The 23,818-nt window shown below is 43.6% G+C and overlaps 1 protein-coding gene across 2 annotated transcripts in view; it reads right to left on the minus strand.

Moving 5' to 3' along the window:
- LOC126248838 (tyrosine-protein phosphatase 99A-like) overlaps positions 1–23,109 on the minus strand; it is a 482,348-nt gene extending 459,239 nt beyond the window's left edge. For both annotated transcript variants that reach the window (XM_049950255.1, XM_049950254.1), the window contains exon 1: positions 22,787–23,109. In XM_049950255.1, the coding sequence (XP_049806212.1) occupies positions 22,787–22,856 (70 nt within the window). In that variant the 5' untranslated portion in view covers positions 22,857–23,109. The remainder of the gene's footprint in view (positions 1–22,786) is intronic.
- Between the last annotated feature and the right edge of the window lie 709 nt (positions 23,110–23,818).

A 23,818-nucleotide genomic window follows, 5' to 3' on the forward strand; every position in this document is an offset into this window, starting at 1 on the left:
AAAAGTGTGGAGTGGAACGCGTAAATATGACTGTAACGTAACTGAAATGGAGATTGGTGTAAATGCAGGAAAGCGAATGAATGTCAGATAGATCAGGGGGTAAGGCGAAGACAACGACCTACTCGAATGAGGGTACAGGGCATTAGAGAATAACCAGGTGAAGCGGGCATGTGTAAAGCTCAAGATCTTGATGCACAGAAGAATCCAGAGGACGTCTTTGTCCAGCAGTGGATGCCAAATGGTGGTAGTAGTGGTAGTGGTGGTCGTGGTGGTGGTGGTGGTGTTTGGTCGTCACAGTTGGCCGCTATCTACTTGAATACAACTCCTAGAAACACGAAACTAAAAAAATTTTGTATTAAGTGACCGAAATCTCTTCGAAGTACGTACACTACGCAAATAAATAAACTACGTAACGATATAATGTTACGCATTGTATCTCGGCATTTAAGTTAGCATTCGATGCTCCGCCGGTTTCTCTAGTCTGTCAAGTCCGTATGATGGTTCAAATGGCTCTGAGCACTATGGGACTCAACTGCTGAGGTCATTAGTCCCCTAGAACTTAGAACTAGTTAAACCTAACTAAGTCCGTATGAAATTAATTTTATTTCACCGAAACCATTTAGGTTGTTTAGACTTTAATGTAGCGTTAACACTTTCTATATTCATGTTTGTGCGTTAGACTAGGCCTCTCTTCACACATACACGTTTTCGAGAAAAATAGGCCAGGACAGTTTGGCTTGTTGCGGTCTTGCTGGTCGGAAATGTTCCATTCTCGTCAATATGACGAGTTTCGCCGAATTAAGCCGACAGACTTCTTGTCGACAGCGTCTCAGAATTGGCGCTGTTTTATTCACGTAAGCAACGGGACAGCAGAACCAGAACGGCCGGTCTGCGTCCCGTCACGCGTTCCTTACCCACACAACTGAGGTGTCGTGCGCATTTGTCCCGTGTTCAGAAAAGCACCATTGTCGCATTTTGTATCGTGAAGCAGTCTTAGTGTATAGAATGTTAGTCTATAAAATGACGACCTCCAAACTAAGGGCGCTGTTTGAATGAAGATGTAGGACTGAGGAACACATAATAACGGCTTAAACCGTCGGCACATGGACCGTGCTGTCGAACGTCAACGTTGAGCGTGCTAAGTTCTACGTGTTGCATAACGCTCAAAAAGGATGGGACTTGTGCATACGGTACGTGGGCCCCAACGTGGTATACGCGATCACAACGTACTCCAGCGGCAGTTGCGGGATGTTTCTAGTTCGTAAATCACACTGTTTACTAAACGGGCGCACGTAAAATTCCCATGTTAGTTCTATTAAAACGCACATTTCCTCCATCGTCCACGAAAAGGAAAGTACCATGTCCAATCAATAAGGACACAGGATTAGGAAAGTTCCATTACAAACAGTGCGATACAAATTTGCAATACTTCTCCACATAAGATAAACTTTGTTTCATAATTCCCAAATTTTAGTAAAACTCCAAGGTCAGTCTTACTTGATCACTGTTCCTACCTAGTGGTAGAATCTATGCAACATGTGAATTACGAAGCGTAAAAGAGAAAGGAGCAAAATATCTTTATACAAGTAGCGCAAGCTGTCCTGTAGATTAAGCTAATCGGACCAAGTCACCCGTCGAAAAAAGGTGAACTTATATTTACATAACATCAAATATTGTGGTATATACTTATATTAAACTAATAATGAAGTATCAGAACCTAATAAAAACGCAAGTGTTATGAAAAAAAATTTGAATACTCCGAGACGCGAACCACCGCCCTGGCTCTCATGGATACGGATCAGTGACGATAATCATTACGCAAAACCAGCAAAGTAACGGTATTTATTCAACCAATCAAAGCACATTACCACTTGCTAAAACTTTTATCGTAGATATGTTACTGATTGAAATTTAATTATAACAAATTGTACCAAGAACAATGGGTTTTAGGTAGATCTTCAGTGTGTCGCTGCCTTCAAATAGCATACTCTCATAATATGAAAGTTACAGTAACTCTTTTGCCACGAATATGATGTTTCTCATTATTTTATTGCAACAAATCACACAGTACAGACAGGTTTTTCAGTGAGTCTCAATTTGCTGGTGCTCAGAAACGGCATATATACGTATAGGCTTGAAATGAATGCCAATACATCGGAAACTCGGCACGCTCAACGCTCTGATGCACGGTCCATGTGCCGACGGCTTTAGGCTGAAGACCATTTGACGAAAGATATTCGAGCAGCGTCAGTGCAATAGTTTTGTGCACAGAGGTTAGAGACTGACGAAGATGGCGAGAGGTGACACTGGTCCCGCATACGGGATGTGTGCAGGTCACTAAAAACCCCCAAGTACGAACGTAGGCTACCGCGGTTTACCTAAATTGCTTCAGCAGAAGGCCAGTATGATTTCTTCGACGGGGACACCGCCGATTTATTTCCCGTCCATGTTGTTGTGTTTCGTCTCTAATGACCACGTCGTCGGCGGGATAGCAATACCCGTGTTTTAGTTTCTGTCACAGAGACACCATTAAAGATAAAGCACTAGTTTAAATGGGAAAGGGTGGCAGATGGAGTCAGGTGTGCCTTGTTAAAGGAAATACAGCCGCACACGCCTGATTTTGTTTAGGAAAACCACATATAAATTCTGGGCTATCTGCGAAGTTGTTCGTCTACCGTAACTGGCGAGTACACAAAGCGAACTGAAAAATCTTGAATTATGCTGAATTATCCACTTGCGGTATACAACGCATGTTGTTCGGTACGACGCGGAAAGACAAGCACAGGGACGTTCTCCCAAGCAACTCAACATTTAGTTCTAATACTAAGAGTGGAAGACCGATGGTCACGTCATCATTTGTTCGGCTTGATTTAATCTGAAAACACACTAAAACAGAGCGTTGCTTACCAAGAAATGGAAAAGGAAGGAGAGAAGATAAACGTAAACATTACGTCAAACAACAAGGTTATAGGAGACGGGAAACACACTAAGATTGGGAAGGAAGTCGGCAGTGTCCTCTTGAAAGCAACCATACTGGCATTTGTCTTAAGAGATTTAGGGAAACTACTCCAAATCTGGAAGATCGGATGGGGATTTAAACTGCCGTCCTCCCGAATGGGAGACCAGAGTGCTAACCACTGCGACAGCTCGCTCGGTAGCAAGCAACGTGCGCTGACATTTACACAGAGAGTCAGAAAAACCAGCTAATGGATCAGGGAACGGTTTAATCTTAATTACAGCTGCGATATAAAATGAGATGGAGGTGGGTGGAAAGTGTAGCCAGGGGAATGGAGAAACCAAGTTCCTTGCCAGATTCCAAGAGGCAAGAAAAGACGGAGACGAGAAGATGACATTGGAAAACCTTCACGAGCGATATGGATGCATAGAATTGAAGATGGTAATGCATGGAGAAATCTGGGGAAGGCTCCTATCCCATAGGGACTGTCAAATGGCAGGGCCTCTGCTGTTGACGATGACGATTCTACTGCCTTCCATTTTTAGCTCGCGTGAGATTAGGGCCCGCACGGAGCCATAAAAGAAATGTCTATGAATGATACAAAGCATCTTCCAACATGTTCTTTCCAGTTCGTTGGTTGAGTTGGGGAAGGTGACCAAACAGTGAGGTCATAGGTCCCATCGGATGAGGGAAGGGTGGACAGGGAAATCGGCCGTGCTCTTTCAAGGGAACCACCCCGACATTTACCTGAAGCGATTACGGAAATCATGGAAAACCTAAATCGAAATGGCAGGACGCGGATTTAATCCGCTGTCGTCTCGAATGAGAGTCCAGTGTGCTAACCAATGTGCCACCTCGCTCGGTGTGCTCTACAGTGTCCAGTGAAGTACACAGATGGCCATTAAAATGGCAACAACGGAGAGGATACAAATAACGAAATTTTACTCAAGAGTGTGCAGTACAATAATAAGAACGCACGAATGGATTTGTAGGTGATTTAGAGGTATACAGCGTACGCACAGCTGCCAGCTCTGACAACGCCAATACTCTAACCCGACTGGGCATCGAGTAGAACTAAACTTTGATTACGTGTACTGGTAAGTCATTCCACGCTGCTTCAACTCTAAGTCAACTATAGTGGCTGGCGAGAGGTGGCAAGCCAGTATGTCGGTAACTAATGACCATATGTTTCCAATGGCTGATAGATATGGAAACGTGCTTTCAAGGACAACAGTCCAACGTTCTGTGTCGAGGTTGGTCACTACAGCGAACCAAACTTGCGATCTTGCGTTATCTTGTTAAAAGATAAATCTCGTAAATAGGGCACAACCTTAACAAATCACGAATGTAACGGCTGCTGTCCAAATTAGCGACTATTCCAACCGGCGGTGATCGTGTTGTGTACCATGACGCCAGGTGCTCGGCCCGTATGATTCTCACGAATGCAATCTGGCAACGTTCGTTATAGTGCTGTCACTCTAGTTACGCTTCGTAATTCACATGTTGCATAGTTTCTGTCATCGCGTTAAGAAAAGTCCGTGCTGACAGTACACGATTCACCAGATGACTGCGTGGGTACTTGTCTTGCTGCAGGCGTTCCCATTTTATGACTCAACGTACGTGGCGTGGCTGTACTATTCTTATCAGACCGTGCTAACAACAGCGTATATTTATCCTCTTGGGCGCTAGTCGCTTGGGGCTGCTAAGATCCTGCACGGGCTTGGGTACAGCCCTGCTGAACCCATCGGTTACATATTCGTAAGACAATCGCATGTCCCCGACCAATACGAGCAGGAATATCGCAATAGGATAAACCGCAGTCTCGACACGCAACGATTCTGCCGCTGGCAAAACCAGATACGAGCCGGTACACGCTTGTCGTTCTTATACGAGCCGTAACACGACTTTTCCACAAACAGTCAACATCCAAATGCGATTTATAAACGAGAAAGCCGCTGCGTAATCTTTGCATATATACAGAATGTAGGTAAAATGTAAATGTCGTGTGACTAGGGCCTCCCATCGGGTACACCGTTCGCCGGGTGCAAGTCTTTCTATTTGACGCCACTTCGGCAACTTGCGCGTCGATGGGGATGAGATGATGATGATGAGGATAACACAACACCCAGTCCCTGAGTGGAGAAAATCTCCGACCCAGCCTGGAATCGAACCCGGGCCCTTAGGATTGCCATTCTGTCGCGGTGACCACTTTTTTTTTTTAATCTCATTTTGTTCGCTTTCGTTCGTTGCATCTGCTCGGGGCGGACGTCGTAAGACACCCGTTTAAGTTCGTGGTTGATCGGTTAACTCAGTTTTTTTTTATTACAGAGGGCACATAACAACTCAGCTACCGGGGACGGACAGAATGTAGGTAGTGTTATTCCTACCAATGTTATGCGGTTGCGTTAAGATGTCAAGTCATTTGGATACCCAAGCCTGTAATACAACTCGTTCCAGTTTGGCTTTTGTTGTGTGCCGTTTTCATGGAGCTGCAGTTTTAATGGGTATTTACTTGCTCCCTTGGATGAGAGCGATGCCGTGGAGCCAATAGAAGTGCTGCCAGCACGAGGTCCCTGTCAATATAAGTGTGTACTTAACTCATGTAAAACACTATTGGGATTTGTGACAAAAAAGGCCTCAAGTCTGCCAAATTATTTCACCTTCACAGCCAAAACAGAGCCAAAGTGGTCTGAGTGAACAGAGTCATATGTAAATATAACATAGGGTAACAAGCTTTTTTTTCTTTTGACGCCTTCAGTGGACGGAATCGGTTGATAAAGTCGTTTCTTTCATGTTTGAGAGCTTCAGTCGTCAAAGCGGTCTTTGTCCCGTGGTGTGTGACTGTGCCGCATTATCTTAATCTGCCGTCGTGCCGCTTCCTCTCACATGGGGATCCACAAATGCGCTAACGAGGACGTTTCGTAAGAACACATTACTCTTTGAGCGTAACTGGTGCCGTATTAAGAAACCAGTGCGCGGTCTTGTTTGTCAGTTTCACACAGTCCTTGCTTTATTATAACCTCTGCAGGTACATTGTGTGATAATACGTCTGCGAATGTTGTCCGAGAGAGCTCTCGACTTTCTCCACACTTCTACGTTTCAATGGCTGGTTTCTCTCTGACCCCGTTCTCAGCGGTCACTGGTCCAACTTTTGTCATACCCATCGCCCTCAATCTGCTTGAGCATTCACATCTTCACTGTATCTAAACAAAATAGTTCTAGTGCATCTCTTGCGGCACCTATAAAATGAAATCATCCTTTCTTTTCAACGACGAAGCAACTGATTTTTCTTTGTTTCCCTAATGCACCATCTCAGTTTTCTACACCTACGTCTACATACATACTCTGCAAGCCACCGTATGACGCGTTACTTAGGGCATCCTGTACCACTACTAGTTATTTCCTTTCCTGTTCCATTCGTTAATTCAGCGAGCGACAAACGACTATCTATATGCATACGTATGAGCTCTAATTTCCCCTTTCTTCGTGGTTCTTACCCGAAATGTACGTTGGCGGCACTAGAATTGCCCTGCAGTCAGCTTCAAATGCCGGTTCTCTACATTTTGCTCAATAGTGTTCCACGAAAAGAACATTGCTTTCTCTCCAGGGATTCCCATTTGAGTCCACGAAACATGTCCGTAATAACTGCGTGTTGTTGAAACCTACTGGCGACAAATCTAGTATCCCGCCTCTGAATTGCTTCGATGTCTTTCTTTAATCCGCTCTGTTGCGGATACCAAACACTCGAGCAGTATTCAAGAATAGGTCGCACTAGCATTCTATATGAGGTCTCCTTTGCAGATGAACCACACTTTGCTAAGATGCTCCCAATAAACCGAAGTGGTCCATCCGCCTTCCGTACCACAGTCCTCACATGCTTGTTCCATTTCACATCGCTTTGCAACGGTACGCCCAGGTATTTAAATGCCTTGATTGTGTGAAGCAGCACACTATTAATGCTGTATTCGAACATTACGGGTTTGTTTTTCTTACTCAACTGCAGACCATTAAATCGACGCGAAATAGTTAGCGCCCTACGCGCTAGTGTGACTCCTAGGGCGAGCAGACACGACGGGGTTTTCACGTGCCGCCGTGTCAGCGGTGTACAGTGAGTACTTCCGCCAGGGCAACGGCCGACGAATTTTTTCACAAGAGTCGCAGTCGGCTACAATGTTTGGTTGGTGGGTGTTTAAGGAACTAAACAACGAATTCATCAGTCCCTCGGTCAAGCGATATTTCATATGGCGTTACTGATGTCAGACGGAAATATGATCGAATTATGAAATTATGTAGGAATGGTAAAATCGAAGCTTCAAATGTGTGTGAAATCTTATGGGAATTAACTGCTAAGGTTATCAGTCCCTAAGCTTACACACTACTTAACCTAAATTATCATAAGGACAAACACACACACCTATGCCCGAGGGAAGACTCGAACCTCCGCCGGGACTAGGCGCACAGTCCACGACTGCAGTGCATCAGACCGCTCGGCTAATCCCGCGCGGCTCGAAGCTTCGAAAACAATATTGACACCAGAGCTGAGAAATAATCTTAAGAGAAGTAACACAACATGGATCGAGCCGGTGCGCAGGTCATAGCAGACGAGGGCTCCCAGGGATCATCTGTGCAGAGATAAACTCCACCCGTATTCAACCACCCGACTGCCCGACTACGGGTAAAGACAGTAAAAGCGTGAAGAATGCCTTCTAGCCGAGAGACTCGTAATAGTAAACTGAGAAGGCTAAAAACCAAATGGATATCAGTTACTCGACGTTAATAAAATAACGTGAGAAAAAGTAGGTTGGTAGGACTGAGCGGGGGCCCTCAGAGTACTGCGTGTGACTGGGCCGTCCCTCTCACGCCTCATCCGTCGTATTCAGGGTGTTAAAGAAGGAAACAGCACCCACTATTCATCGAAGTGCTATCCCTGAAGAGAAAAACAGAGCGCAGAAAAAAAGGTGGCCGACCGCAACTAAAACCAATTAAAACAGAGAGAAGCATGGCCGCTACAACGCTTCCACAGCACGTTCGAAGCCTGGGGAAAGATCACCTGGACTGCTAAGTCAAAGACAAGTTTACGGTAAGGGTACAAGTACGCCCAAAAAGCCACCCGACGCAGTGCGGCACCGATAAATGAAACAGTCAGCTTCTTGTCTTCCATCGTCTCTCCAGTTAATACAGACAGGATCTACTCTCTGAACATATGAATCCTTTTATTTGTCAGCAGTATTCTCGGGTGGGCTGTACATGCAGTACGGCAATGCACAATTCCGGCGCTCCCGAACTGTGACAGAATGATTTGTGAAACACTCCACGCATACGAGAAGCCCATTATGTCACTAGACTTTAATTCTACAACGTTTTCAATTTTTCGTGGGTTCAAGTTCGCGATGTTAGACTCTCGTCATTTCGGCGGTTGGAGCTCCACACGCCGCTAGTTACAGGGGTGGACAAAATTATCCAAACATCAAAAACTCGCCCCATTACCACGTCTAATACAGTTTAGAAAAACAGTTGCCATTCAGAACAGCTTCCAGTCGTCTCAGAATGGATAAAGAGAGGTCCTGTGTGATTTTCGTGCGAATGTTCTTCCTCCAAAGGTAATTTCAGGAACTATGATGGAGGTGGACAGCGGTCACAACCCATTCTCTCCGAAGAGTCAATAATACAGTACCGGCCATTAAAATTGCTACTATCCAAAGATGACGTGCTACAGACGCGAAATTTAACCGACAGGAAGCTGATGCTGTGATCTGCAAATGATTAGCTTTACAGAGCATTCACACAAGGTTGGCGCCACCTACAACGTGCTCACATGAGGAAAGTTTCCAACCGATTTCTCATACACAAACAGCAGTTGACCGGCGTTGCCTGGTGAAACGTCGTTGTGATGCCTCGTGTAAGGAGGAGAAATGCGTACCATCACGTTTCCGACTTTGATAAAGGTCGGATTGTAGCCTCACGCAATTGCGGTTTATCGTATCGCGACACTGCTGCTCGCGTTGGTCGACATCCAATGACTGTTAGCAGAATATGGAATCGGTGGGTTCAGGAGGGTAATACGGAACGCCGTGCTGGATCCCAACGGCCTCTTATCACTAGCAGTCGAGATGACTGGCTTCTTATCCGCATGGCTGTAACGGATCGTGCAGCCACGTCTCGATCCCTGAGTCAACACATGGGGACGTTTGCAAGACAACAACCATCTGCACGAACAGTTCGACGACGTTTGCAGCAGCATGGACTATCAGCTCGGAGACCATGGCTGCGGTTACCCTTGGCGCTGCATCACAGACAGGAGCGCTTGCGATGGCGTAGTCAAAGACGATCCTGGGTGCATTGTAAAACGTCGTTTTTTCGGATGAATCCAGATTCAGTTTACAGCATCATGATGGTCGCATCCGTGTTTGGCGACATCGCGGTGAACGCACATTGCAAGCGTGTATTCGTCATCGCCATACTGGCGTATCACCCGGTGTGATGGCATGGGGTGCCATTGGTTACACGTCTCTTGTTCGCATTGACGGCACTTTGAACAGTGGGCGTTACATTTCAGATGTGTTACGACCCGTGGGCCTACCCTTCATTCGATCCTTGCGAAAGCCTACATTTTAATAGGATAATGCACGACCGCATGTTGCAGGTCCTGTAAGGGCCTTTCTGGATACAGAAAATGTTCTACTGCTGCTCTGGCCAGCACATTCTCCAGATCTCTCACCAATTGAAAACGTCTGGTCAATGGTGGCCGAGCAACTGGGTCGTCACAATACGCCAGTCACTACTCTTGATGAACTGTGGTATAGTGTTGAAGCTGCATGGGCAGCTGTACCTGTACACGCCATCCAAGCTCTGTTTGACTCAATGCCCAGGCGTATCAAGGCCGTTATTACGGCCAGATGTGGTTGTTCTGGGCAGTGATTTCTCAGGATCTATGCACCCAAATTGCGTGAAAATGTAATCACATGTCAGTTCCAGTATAATATATTTGTCCAATGAATACCCGTTTATCATCTGCATTTCTTCTTGGTGCAGCAATTTTAATGGCCAGTAGTGTATTTCGGAAGGAATATGGCAAATTTTAATGACAATTATGGAAACCACACCTCTAGTGCGACATAGAATATTTCTGAGTCTTATTACGCAGTGCTGATGGATGACGTGGAGTAAATTTAGAGAAGCGCTGCCAAGATTGTAAAAAGTCTGTAGATTCCATTCGGACAATAACAAATATGGACATACAATTTAAAAGCTAATAGTTGGGGGGGGGGGGATTCAGGACACGTTGTAATTCACGGTTCTCATAAAATCCTGCTGGATAAATTTTGTCACCTGGTATATGATATGGACTGAGCAACAATTTTGCTTCACCTGAGGATGACTAGCCTGTGCTCAGCCGAAATAGCGTGCAGTGAAGTGAAACGAAGGACGACCGTCTGCAAGCCCGAAAGTTCTTCGAATAACAATTATGCTGGGTCAGTCGCGTATCTTGCATACAGTTGATGAGAACAAGATGAGAGAGATTATGACGCATGCAGAGGAACATTGTTCTCATGCAAATGAAATAGTTTACAGAGGAGCTCAAGTGCTCTCTACCAAGTACTGTGCCATGGCTTATGAAATATATATGTGGGTGTACGTTTAAGTGATACATCGACCAAGTTTTAATAATGGCGCCAACTGAAATTTTGACGGTATACAGCTCTCTTTATTGGCCTATTCTAATAAATATATTGTGAGAATACGTTTCCACTGACTGCAGAGAACACAGACTGTGGCAGTGGCATGGGTAGGTTAATCTGTGGCAGGATTACCCCAAAGATTTGTTTTACAAATCGTTCTGTACTCTGTCATCGCCGAAGCGGATTACTGAAAATTGATTTGATGTTATCTAATTTCAAATTTATAGGTTGCTGTGTTACGCGTAATTTTGCTACTTGTTTACGATCCTCTCATTTTTTTTCCTCGTGGGGCAGATGAAATCATGCCTCCCTTGCTGCCTTCGACGTTTTTATATTTATGGTCTGCAAAGCGTCCAGTTGCGACTGCGCTGGTGTATGTGGCAGAGTTTGAGGAAAGAATGCATTTCGCAGCACCTATAGTCGTAACAATGTCTTCGTTTTAATTTTCCAAGGAGTGTACTGTCAGCGCCGGAAGATTTTCACTATTACTTGCAATGCGACTACTTAGAGCCATAGTATTGCGTTATTTTTAGTCCGAGTAAGAGATAGGCTGCTGAAAAGTTAAATCCTTTATAAGGCGTCGAATAGTTTATCTGCCTTTTGTTGCAAAAACTTTGCACAGTCCTACGAATTCGATGCAACGACCTCCGAACAAACGCCTGTTGGATGTGGGCACCTATTTTTCACAAATCTTTACACCGTTGGGTCCGTACGAAATGAACTGCGCACATTTCCTCGGTATATAAAGCAGTCTAGGCCCTCCGCGACAAGGTTCCTCGTGCAAAGGCAGAGAAGGATGTATTACGCTGCTGGGCAGTGAGTCATATAGCCTCTGGGGGAAACTAGCTGCAGACAGCTCGCTGCGACAGAATTATCCGTGTGTTACATCACTGTTGATACCAAATGTCACTGGTCGGTGTCAGAAGGAAATAACAAATTACTGATATAGACGGTTCGTTAGTGGCAGCCTTCCTTCCCGTCTCACAGACAAGAGGGAGTTGTCTCGCACGCTTCCGGAAACGTAATCTCCGTGAACCAGCTTTCTGCTGCGTCGTTACAGAAATGATTCATTTGGATGGCACGTGCGATGACTTTCATGCAACTCCAGCTGTCATGTGATATCTAGAACTGGCAGACGATATGGCCAAGAAAGAAGCAGCAAGCTCCACGTATTACAGTTGTGAAAATAAGAAGGGGATCCGTAAGTCACAGATGTCCTGAACCCAAGGGTTCGTATGAACGCAGCTCTGTTTTACTAGGCGTCTTTTTAATGGAGTTGGTATACTCTTGCCTTTCTTCAACCTCGAAAGTAACTCACGGAGACGATTGTACTTGGGATCTACGGTTAACTGGTACTCTGAACCGACGTGCAATATGGCGTTTTTCATATCACTACCAGAAGTCAAAGAAGCGGTGAGACAGAAAACCCGAGCCAGAACTGTGGAAAGAGACGCATGTATGTGCGTGTGCGCGAGCGTAAGAATTTGTGACGCATGTATGTGCATTCATTGTCGTACTTCGTACCTACATACACATTTATTTAAATGCTGCTTATAATATTAAAGTGATTGTTTTCCCACATTATCATCATCGTATGCAGTTTTGGTTTAGGCATCCTTGCCTGTTCCAATTTCAAGCAGATTCCAGCTGATCTTTCCGTTTCTTCTTAGGACGCCCAATATTCCCTTTCCCTTGAGGCGTATATTTGTATATTCTTTTAGATATTCGTTCTCCTGGCATTATTTGAATGTGTTCATGCCACTTCTTTCCCCCACTCCTCTATTTTCTGAAGTATGCGTTTGACACCTAGTTGATTCCTTATTTCACTATTTTTTATCCGATCTACGTGTTTGTAACCAGGCAGAGGTCTCAGAAGTCTCATCTCTGGTGTCTCAGTGCTCCTCTTTTGATTGACGCTTAGAGTCCAAATCTCTGACCCGTACATTAGAACTGGCACTGCGATCAATTTATAAAATTTTAGTACTGTTTCTTTTCTAACTTTTTGAGAAGAGTGCGATTTATAGTACCTACCAACCAATGAAATTTTTGCAGTTTCTATTCTTGATCATTGTGTGTGATATATGAGATATCACATCCTGTGTATTTAAAAGTATTTATTTGGTCTAGCGCCTTATCATCAGTTATTATTTTTGCTCTTAGGTGCTCCTTGACATGGAATACCATTATCTTAGTTTTACTTTTAGATATTGTCATATTATAATCATTTACCACCTTGTGCAAGATTTTATAAAATGGAACCTTGCCTTCATAAGGTCTTGTAAAGCAAGCTGTTGAGCGCCCTCCCTTTGCAAATAAGTAATGACTATTATAAGGGTTAACGAAAACTTCTAGAACAGTTAGTTTCATGTGATGGAGAATAAGGACGAGAGTTTCCAATTTTGTTAAGTCTATCGCGATGGTGGGTGTGATTATTCATTGGTGGACACAAAACTTAAGTATTATGCTTCGACTTATTTTCTAAACATGTAAATGCGTACTACTCTCTAAGTGAATCTTAAAGAAATGAAGATTAGGGTTTAACGTTATTTCGACGAAGAGGACGTTACAGACACGGCAGAAGCTCTGAAGGGAGAGTATAGGGAAACATGTCGGCATTCGTCTTATTCGACATAGCAAAACTCTAGAAAGCCGAATGGTGTTTTGATCCACATTCATACTGTACGCAAGTGAAGAGTCTAACTGCTGTGTCACCTCACTTGGTGAGAAACATGAATGCGGCTTAACTTTTATCGTATAATGAGAGGCAAAAAGATTGCCAAACCCCAATAATTTAAGAGTCCAGGAACAGAGTATTGCGCATGCCCAAGTTCAGAAGGGCCCGTGTTCACAACTCTAGCAGTCTGTGGAGCTTCAGCTTGGTATTTAAATCGTCAAATAGAAGCAGTGTAATAGTTAGGATACAGTATACGTCGAGATTCATTGCAATTTAACTCATAGTATCATTTCTTTTGAAAATCATTATTCGATCACGTAGAAACGGTTAAATTGTAAGAACTTCAAAAAATGGTTCAAATGGCTCTGAGCACTATGGCACTTAACATCTGAGGTGATCAGTCTCCTAGAACTTAGAACTACTTAAACCTAACTAACCTAAGGGCATCACACACATCCGTGCCCGAGGCAGGATTCTAACCTGCGCCCGTAGCGGTCGCGCGGTTCCAGACTGTAGCGACTAGAACCGCTTTTTCCCCATTTTGTTCGTTGCATCTGCTCGGGGCGGACGTCGTAAGACATCCGTTTAAGTTCGTTGTTGATCGATTAACTCAGTTTTTTTTTATTACAGAGCGCAGCTAACCCTCTGGCCGAACACGCTGAGCTACCGTGCCGGCTTTCCACTCGGCCACTCTGGCCGGCTTGTAAGAACTACACGTCGGTAAAATTACTACGACGACGAGAGTTTCACGTCATTTCAGTGGTGGAATGGATAGGCTGACGGTTAACGAACGTAAAGGACAAGCGTTCGAAACTAACTGGAGTCAATTGTGTGTGTGATATTGGAAATATATGTATTTATAAGTAATTACTTCGACTGCTACCTGGTATCTCTATAGTTTTCAATTAAGAGAAACGTATCAGTTGATTGGCATATTTTTGTAAGTCCTTACTCGCGGTTTACACGAGCGAGCGGATGTGCCTTCGAGGATCCGTTTCCATTTTAATATTCGTTCAGCTACGGTAGCCGTATTCGACTGTTACACTAAAAAGAAGAGATGTTTAGTTACTTCGTAGCGTGTCAGCTTACTGTATTGGTAACTGTAGTATGTGTCGGATCGAATCTCTCAGCAACCTTTTTTTTTTTTTTCATCGCGTCGCAAATGTCTCGTGCTTTATTTGTTTTTGTTGTTGTTAAAGTATATTTTCTTTTTTTACTTTTTGCAGTATTGTCTTCGGTAAATAACTAATTATGGTTTGAGAATTTCATCTAAAAAATCTTCCTTGAAACGAAATATTATCAGATCTCTCATAACAAAAATAATCATGCTTGGAGGGTGATATTCATCTGAACGCCCATAAAAATAAATTTCCTTGGAGTTTTGTATTCATTTGACATCCCATAAAGATACAACTAATCTTCCTTGGATGGTGATATTCGTATGACCTCCCAAAAAATACAAATAATATAGTAGCAACTAGATTTGTATTTTGAAATTAATATTGTTGGCCTAATAACTATGTAGGCCTTTTACAGAAAAATGAAATAAACAAATGTAAATATCGTGTGACTAGGGCCTCCCGTCGGGTAGAACGTTCGCTGGGTGCAAATCTTTCGATTTGACGCCACCTCGGCACTTAGGCGTCGATGGGGATGAAATGATGATGATTAGGACAAAACAACACCCAGTCCCCGAGCGGATAAAATCTCCGACCCAGCCGGGAATCGAACCCGGGCCCCTAGGATTGACATTCTGTCACGCTGACCACTCAGCTACCGTGGGCGGACAGGAAAATGAAATAACACAAAATGAAGAGTAGGCTACGCTTAGCTTTAGTATTTTGCCCACATGCCATTGGCATCAAGAACAGCTCAGAAACCTTCGAGGCATAGAATTGACAAATCTATGGAAAAAGTCCTCATGCACAGCAGTTCTCTCCCATGAAGGATGAACCAAGTCCCGTGGGGCATTAACAGTCACCGGAGGAAGGTCTGGCAAATTTTCCCGCAGAGTCTTCTTAAGATGAGCCTATACGTGCTCTATCGGATTGAGATCAGGTGACTCTGGCGGCCACGGAAGGCAATGAATAATATTCTCCCTCCTTTGAAACCAGCTCTGAATCCTAATGCTAGTGTGTGATGGATGATTATCGTGTTGGTAACTGAGACGTGCTTCGGGGTACCACAGTCGACCTCCATGGATGATTACATTTTCGACGAAATGTTCATAGCATGCTGAACTGAAGTTGCCTTGCACACGTTCTAAAGTTCCTGCATCCACGTAAGACATTCAGCACCAACATTTCACGTTTATGCGTCAGCTTCTAGCGTGTGTGGCCACGAAGTGCGAGTCATATCGTTGCATATCTGTGCGGTAAACATGAGGAGGACCTCTGCTTGGGGACTCAATTGTGCACTCGTCGGAGAAGAGGACTTTCCTTCAATCGACATCTTCCCAGGAACTCACAATTGCACGTGTATCCACGGCTTCTTCGTCAGACAACGGTTCTTTGATAAGAGCACCTGATTCCATAGTCCTTTAATCTTCTAAGACAAGTCCTCCACAAGTCTGGGAAATGTGAAGCTCTCCTTAGTTCCCGGATGAGTGACAAAGGAACATTCTGGGCCGCCCTGACCAATTCTTCATCTTGTCTCCTTGAAGAGAATCGTTGCCTTCCAGGTGTTGGACGTCTCGCTACCTCACCATTATCCCTAAATCGTCAAGTCCATCTCCTTGCTGTGGAAGCATCAACACCATAATGACGTCCTGCCTCAAATGCACTAACACCGTTTTCAAAGAGAGCAATCTTTCAATCGCGGACATATACATCAGCCCTTTTGAAGCAGACCTATGCCAATCATCTGATACGTTTCTCGTAGCCGAAAACTATACAGATACCAGGTGGCGGTCGAAGCAATTACAAATAAATACATCCATTTTCAATATTATTACTATGAACATTTGTCTCTTTGCTTAAAGATTAGACTATTATAAAATGGAATCTTTTGACAGAATGTGGAACCTAGAAAAGCCTACAACTGCAGAATTTGTAGCGAATTAAGATTTAAAATATTACCTGCACAGGCCTAAATAAAAAAAAAATGACAGTGGACTCCAGTTAGATTCGAACGCTCGTCGTTTCGTAAACCGCCAGCCTATCCACTCCGCCGTTGAAACAGATGTGAAACTGCAATGAATCTCGACCTATACTGTATCAAAACTATTATATCGCTTATATTTGCTGAAGCTCCACAGATCGCTTGAGTTTTGAACACTGGCACTTCTGTACTTGTGCATGCGCAATGCTCTGCTCTTGGACTCTAAATTATTCTGGCCGGGCAATCTTTGTGCGTGTCATTGTACAACACCGTGATATTCCAAGTGAAGCACGTATTTGTCAACCAGTAATCGTGCAGCATGTAGGATATAAACAGCCACTGGGTGTATCTATGACAGTTTCCCACCTTTTCTTTTGATATAATTTAAGTGTTTGCCAACATCGAGGCACTGTGAAGATCAGGTGGACGCGCGTACGTTTAATGCAATTTTCCTAGAGCCCTATTAGACGCTTTTCGATGGTCCGTGCGAAGGAAGTTCTGTCACTAACCCATACTACCGTGGGAAAAACATCGGTGCGGAGAGCGTAAGCTCAACCTAGAGCGGGCTCATCGTAAACTGGTCTTATGTTTAGTGCTTCATACCGGTCATTGATGAAGGTTAAAATGACACAGACCTAACGAGGGCTTAAATGTTTCGTGTAATTGAAACTGAAATCGCCTTACAGATTCACGAGGAACTGAATTTGACACAGCCGATGTGTTAGAGATAACGCTCATGTTGCCAGGAGTAGGGTAGTTTGGTGTGTCAAATACCTGCGGCATCTTCAGCTCTAGCGCCGGTCGTCGGTTTGCCGACCGAGCGCAAGATTGACAAGACGATCGCAGGTAGATCGTGGGTGTCCGACATATGGGCCACTCAGTATCCTAAGTCGTGTTGGGATTGAGCTGTTCAAGTGCCACGGTGTTAAAGCTACACCCCCGGTAACTCGATTCAGGAAAAATCACAGCAGCTAGAAACAATCGCCGCGGGCAACGAAGTGTTGATTTCACATGTTGCTAGCGACTATCATGCATTTTAACAGACCATAGACGGGATACACTGCAAATCACTCGCCATCTCCTCGTTGTGGGGTACAGAGGTCACCACCCAACGTTTGTACCCAGACATACAGGTCACAGGTTAGCATGGGTACATTGAACGCTCTGACCAAGAAAGGACTGAGCCTGGATTGATCAGTCGCGGCATACGCTGATCAGAGGGGGAAAGGCATTGCATCCTGCTTGTCAAATGGGACAACTGTCAGGCAGCTGATAGGGGTATTTTCACGCAGAGAGTATTTGACGGGATAAAACAAGTTCTCTGATACGACTTGCAAAGTCTCTTACCGGAGTTTTTTTTTTTCGGCAGAAGAACCTACTGTCGTATCATATGGACCAATTTGCCTACAACACAGGCAGACGAACTGAATTGCTCTGCAATTGTCTGAGTAGTTTGATGTGCACTCTACAAAAATGGGGACACCTAAATACTGGCCATTCTCCCTCCTAGTCATCTGACATTCTCCTTCTTTCAGTTACGGCCTCTGTAGAATCATGAATAACCGCTTCGTGTACTGGCTTTTCCCCTTATCGTTCCAGAACATTGTTATCCTCTCCTGGCTTCTCTCTCGTTCTTCATATGAGCTGCTCAGCATCATCTTCTCTTGGCAGAAGCACTGGTGGCTCACTGTCCATGTCCTGTAGCCTTCGCTGGCTTTCCTCTTGTCCTAACAATTGTCTCGCATTCTATTTTGGTCAGCTCTATCCATGATAATCCTGATAGCATGTCCCCCAATAGGCCTATTGTCTTTTACAGTCTGATTCCCTCTTATGTTGTTTTCATGGTCCAGCACAGTTCTTCCCTAGACCTTCGCTTTCACCACCTCTTTTAGGCTCCAGTATTTTCCTCAGTATTTTTCTCTCTCCATTCTCTAGTTGTTCCACATCATACCTTCTTCGGCTTATTGTCTCAGTCGCACATTTGCATATAGTAACGGATTCCTCGCCATTGTTTTTTGGCTATCTCATCTTTGGGTGCACATGTGTGTGTTCCACTCTTACCATGTGATGCTGGCGATTTTTTTTATTTTTTATTTGTTACTTCTTCCTAAAGCTGTCAGTTCGGTTGGGCTGGACGTTTAGTCGCGTCCATGAACTTATGTAGCCGCATCTCGTCATAATTCTTAAAATGCTTCGTTTTAACAGTTCGGTAGTATTCACACTAGGAATAAGCTGATTCTCCACTAGCAGTCGTCAGAGTTCCCTTAGCCCCAGAGTTCCCATTATACAACACATAAACCAATCCGCAGTAGACTGAGTAGTTTGGGGGCAATAAATTTCTATAAACGAAGAGCACTAGACGATAAATCGTCCGCACAGACCTGAAGAGCACTGTACCTGTGAGCTTACCAGAGCGTGGTCATTCCCAAGTCTGCCACCGTATCTCCGGCTATCTGCAAGCACATGTCGCCGCCTGACTGCTGTACTGTGTTAAAATAATGCAAGCACGACATTAAGGTCGGTTTCAACATAACTGTGATTTACAAGTCATGGTGCTACATGAGTGATATGCTCTTTGCTTCAACACGAAGTCTGTCTCACTAGCCAATTACAGTATGCACACAGTTCAACATGGAATTCCGACCACGGTGCAAATTTGAAATTTTGGCGAACAAACATTTGTCTGGTTTAAAAGGCACGATATGTGACAAAAGATCCTACGATCCAATGGGGCATATTCTTCCTATCTTACAACGAAGTGTACTTCTGCTACTGTGTCTACACGCAGGAAGTTGAGGGTAGTGGAACAGCCATTAGAACAGACCCAGATTCCGGAACAGTGGTGTTAAATATCTCCTTCATGCCATCAGATTTTAGATACATTTTCCTATATAACTTAAGCCCAGATGCGTTTAAGATGACCATGCCTGATTTTCTTCATTGTTCTTGTGTAAATAATTTCGCAACAGACAAACGTCATTCTAACAAATTTCATGCATGAATGCATACCAGAGGCTTATTTAAAACTGTAAAACATCAATAAAGGTGTTTAAGCTTAAAGTGAATTCGTTTTGCCCACCAGATAATTGCGGGCGTGTGGTAGAAACATGATTTCCTCGGCTATATCTAAACTAAGATGTTCCTACGGGTTATAATTTGATGACTTGACTGATGAGGGATCAGATTATTGCCTGTGCGAACAACAATGTACTACAAAGTAGAAACATTGTTGCGGTTTAGAACACACATCCGTTGAATACTGAAGTATGACATTTCAACGTTATTCTTTATGAAATAAAGTAGGTTGTTCTAGATTCTAATCCAGTGTTGCAGTTTTTGGTTTTTTGTCTTCATGATTCAGTCGAGATGAATCAACGTGGAGAACACGATCATTATCCGACCGTAGAGTGTGTAATCTTCAATGAGCGTGTTATGCTCTTCATAACTACTAATTGAGTTAATCATGGAACAAATTGGATCTGGCATTTGACAAAGTCCAGAGAAATACATAAACGCCATATCCAGGTAGATAGGACAGTCGAAATGCACAGCAAAGAACCCACGTAGCTACACTGACCAACCACATTAATGTGGTCAGATGCCTTAATAACCACCTTTCGCAGCGCGGACTGCTGCGAGACGTCTACGAAAGGAATCGATGAAGTTCTGAATGGTTCTGACAGGGATGTGGAGCCATGCCGGATCTGCTGCGCTATGTTTCTCGGTTGAGCATCCACAGCGCGTACAGCCCACTCAAGATAGTCCCATAGAATCTCGACTGGGTTTAAATGTCGGGAGTTTGGTAGCCAGGGGAGTACGGTAAACTCATCCTGGTGATCTCCGAACCACACACGTATACTGCGAGCTGTGTGATACGTTGCATTGTCCTGCTGGTAGATGCCATCGTGCCGAGGCAACTTTGGAAATTTGTGGTGAGGTCTTATGGGACCAAACTGCTGAGGTCATCGGTCCCTAAGCTTACACACTATTTAATCTAACTTAAACTAGCTTACGCTAAAGACGACACACACACACACACACACACACACACACACACACACACACACACACACACACACACGTCCGAGGGAGGACTCTAACCTCCGAAGGGTGTAGCCGCACGGACCGTACAAGGCGTCTAAGACCGCGCGGCTACCCCGCGCTCGTGCTGAGGAAAAACAAACTGTACGTAGGAGTGGACATGTTTCCCAATGATAGATGCGTACTTTCGTTGCTCCACTCTGCCTTCCACAATGACGAGACGACCCAGAGAATGCCACGGACACATTCCCCAGACCATAATACTCCTTCCTCCGGCCTGGTGCCTTTCGGCGATTGTTGCAGTGTGTCTGCTTTCAGACGTTTCGATCCGTTTCCGCATTACGACAACGAATGTCGAAAATAGTCGGTGGTCACATTAATATGACTGAACAGTATACAAGCATTAGGAATTAGTAACTTCACAAAATTTTGCTAATTTAACACGTCCGAGTAACGCTCATTATGTGATGCCTTATTGCTATTTTCATTATTCAAGGGCCCAGCTAGTATTTGAAGGAATTAAATGAAATAGAAAAATGATCTAATTAAAAAATGGTCTAGTCTACCGTAAAGTGGGAACTGAACCTTGACCTTTTTGAAGAAAGCAAAACAAGACCAGCTCAGATATTTACTCTGTTTTGCATCCCATACTCTGCTTCCATATTAGATGATATTATGCCTTTTACTGTACAACGAAAATTAAATTGTGCGTCAGATTTATTATTCTTTAGCCAGTATGGATAACTGATCATATTTTGCAGTTGAAGACGTGGATCAGTTCAGTACTATAAAGAAAGTTATATTCATAAAGCACGTAGCTGAGAGGGACCAACAAGCAGCAGCGACAACAATGCGGCACACTGGATATACAAGTCCTACACATCACTCAACTTATAGCCATGTATTAATGTCATTGGAATGATTGCACGATAACGTACAGAGAAGGTTCGATACGCGTAATGACATATGAACTATAACACGCACAAATCATAGTCTGTATGCATGCATAAAGAACTACTTCACACATTTCCAATTTTACGAGAACTATGTTGTTATACTCTTTAATTGCTTCTGTATAGTGACCCGAAGTTAATGTTTCGCCCGGACAGCGTACCCAGATATGGAACATTTTCTTAGCTACAGTTTCTCAGTAGCTCACTTCAATACCATATCTGAAGAGTAAAATACTGCCATGAACTGCATCCAAAACAAGCTATCATTTTTCCCCCACTTGCTTATCTGTGGCATACATGCAGTAAAAAAACTCAGCTGTTACCGGTGATTAACGAATATCAAACACGGAAACAATAACTTGTAGGAATGCAGAACAACGTGGGCGTTTTCTTACAATGCAAGATATTCTCGCTACTGCAACACTGTGCATCTCATTGCAGCACGCCGGAGAATTGGAAACGGGCTTAGTTCTCCTGCTCTGCTGAGTCTTTGCTCTCGTGCGTCACCTAGAGTAGCTTAACCGCGAAATTATGAATGGTCAGCTGTATTAGCAGCAATCAATTTCGCTTACGGATTCGTGAAAAGAAAATCATATTAGAAGTTGACAACCAAGACAGCACTAATAATCGAGTGAATATTTTCGTCAAGTCTTTAACAGTCACTGTTATCAGGTGGTGTTGCAGCCCACTATACTCTAAGTGTATATGTACGCTTCAGTTATAGCAGACAGTAATAAAACAAAAACTACACAATTTACTAAAGAATCGAGCCAAAATCTTGCACCAACGTCTCTATTTCCAAAGTATCTACCAGCAATTATGTATATTAGTTTGGAAATCGAGAATACAACTAATTATATTATTGTCAGTAAAATATTTGTCAAATATATTTCGCACAAATGCTGCAGACAACACCTTAAAAAAGCCAAATTATTTATTAGTAAGTACGATTGTCTTAAAAGTGACTTGCTATGGAATGAATGAAACCAAAATGTAAGTACAGAAACAAAACAGCTTAAAGTTTACGTATACAGTCACTAAAACGAGGATAAAAAGTAAAGTGCAGTGGATTTCTGTAGAAAAGTCAGGAGTTGTCAGTAAGTGACGGCAACGCCCCGCGTGCATTATGAAAAATTAACGAGGTTGCACATGCGAGATGCGGGGCATGTGTGTCAATGTAACTGAGAAAGGATGCTCGACGATTACTTTCATGACAGAAACTCCGCATGATTCATTCAAAAAATAAATGTTTTGCGGTTTTATGTGCACAGGCTAAAGTGGCTACGAATAAACTGGTTCCTTTGTTAGTTAAAGTTGCTCATGCAGTCAGTGGACATGCCGCGTGGTATTGATCGCTTTCAGACGTGTTAAAAAGCAGGCTTACCTCCTGAAGTTTCCTCGTCCGAATTCGCTGCCAGGAAAAGACAGAAGAGCACGGCCCCGCTGAGATTCATAGCTGTGTCTCCGAACACTCCCAAGTTGTCATTTCATGTCTCGGCACTTGCCTTCACTAGTGGAAACACTGTCCATAACATAGGTAAAACATCTTTACGCTTTCCGAACACTTAAAAGACATCGTAATTTATGATCTGTTCCTAAAAGTACCCGAAAGTGCGACATCTGTCACACATCCGCATTAATACCACAACAACCGACGCCATTCACACAGTAAATACGAGACAGCTGTACGCCCGCTCTCTCAGGGCGACATTGCTGGGGGAAGCGCCGTCTCTGCCATCTAGCGGCTGCTCAGAGAAACATACGCAGGTCGACGCTCTTCAGGAGCAGAAACAATAAAAAACAAAATGTGGGTTCGGCTGATGCAGAGAACAAAAAGCTTACAGGGAAACGAATGATTACTGCTGTCTGCAGATGATGTACTTTCGGCTTAAAAGGTTGAACACTAATCTATGCCCTATATCCCCGTATCTGTCTCTGCTTCTTTTGTTCCGCTATAGAAATGCTGAAACAATTTTAATTTGTGCACTGTTAATGCTGCGCTATTGTAATGCATTGTGTAGATTAACAGTAGTCATAATGAAGCGCTCCTAGGGTGAATAACGTAAACTTGAAACCCAAGATAAAAAATTTTAATCGTATCATGTGTAAATTAATTGTAATTAGCTTAATTAGTCGTCATTCTTTAAATACAGACTACTTGTCAATGGAATTTTCATTGTTCTTCATAATGCCAAGTTTCTATTAATGAATATTGTTTAGGTGATAAAATAAGTGTACGGGGAAGATTAAAGAAGTAGTGGATCTAATCTTCTACAGTGGTTCTTAACCCGCTAAATATTTATTTGCACGTTTTAATTTTCCTGCGCACTTGGGTATAAAATGTACTGTCAGACGAGATTAATTATTAAACTATGACGATAAATGCAAATCATTTATCGTATACATTTTTCAACTA

The sequence above is a fragment of the Schistocerca nitens genome, chromosome 3 (genome assembly GCF_023898315.1).
Source record: "Schistocerca nitens isolate TAMUIC-IGC-003100 chromosome 3, iqSchNite1.1, whole genome shotgun sequence".
In the NCBI taxonomy this organism is placed as follows: Eukaryota; Metazoa; Arthropoda; class Insecta; order Orthoptera; family Acrididae; genus Schistocerca; species Schistocerca nitens.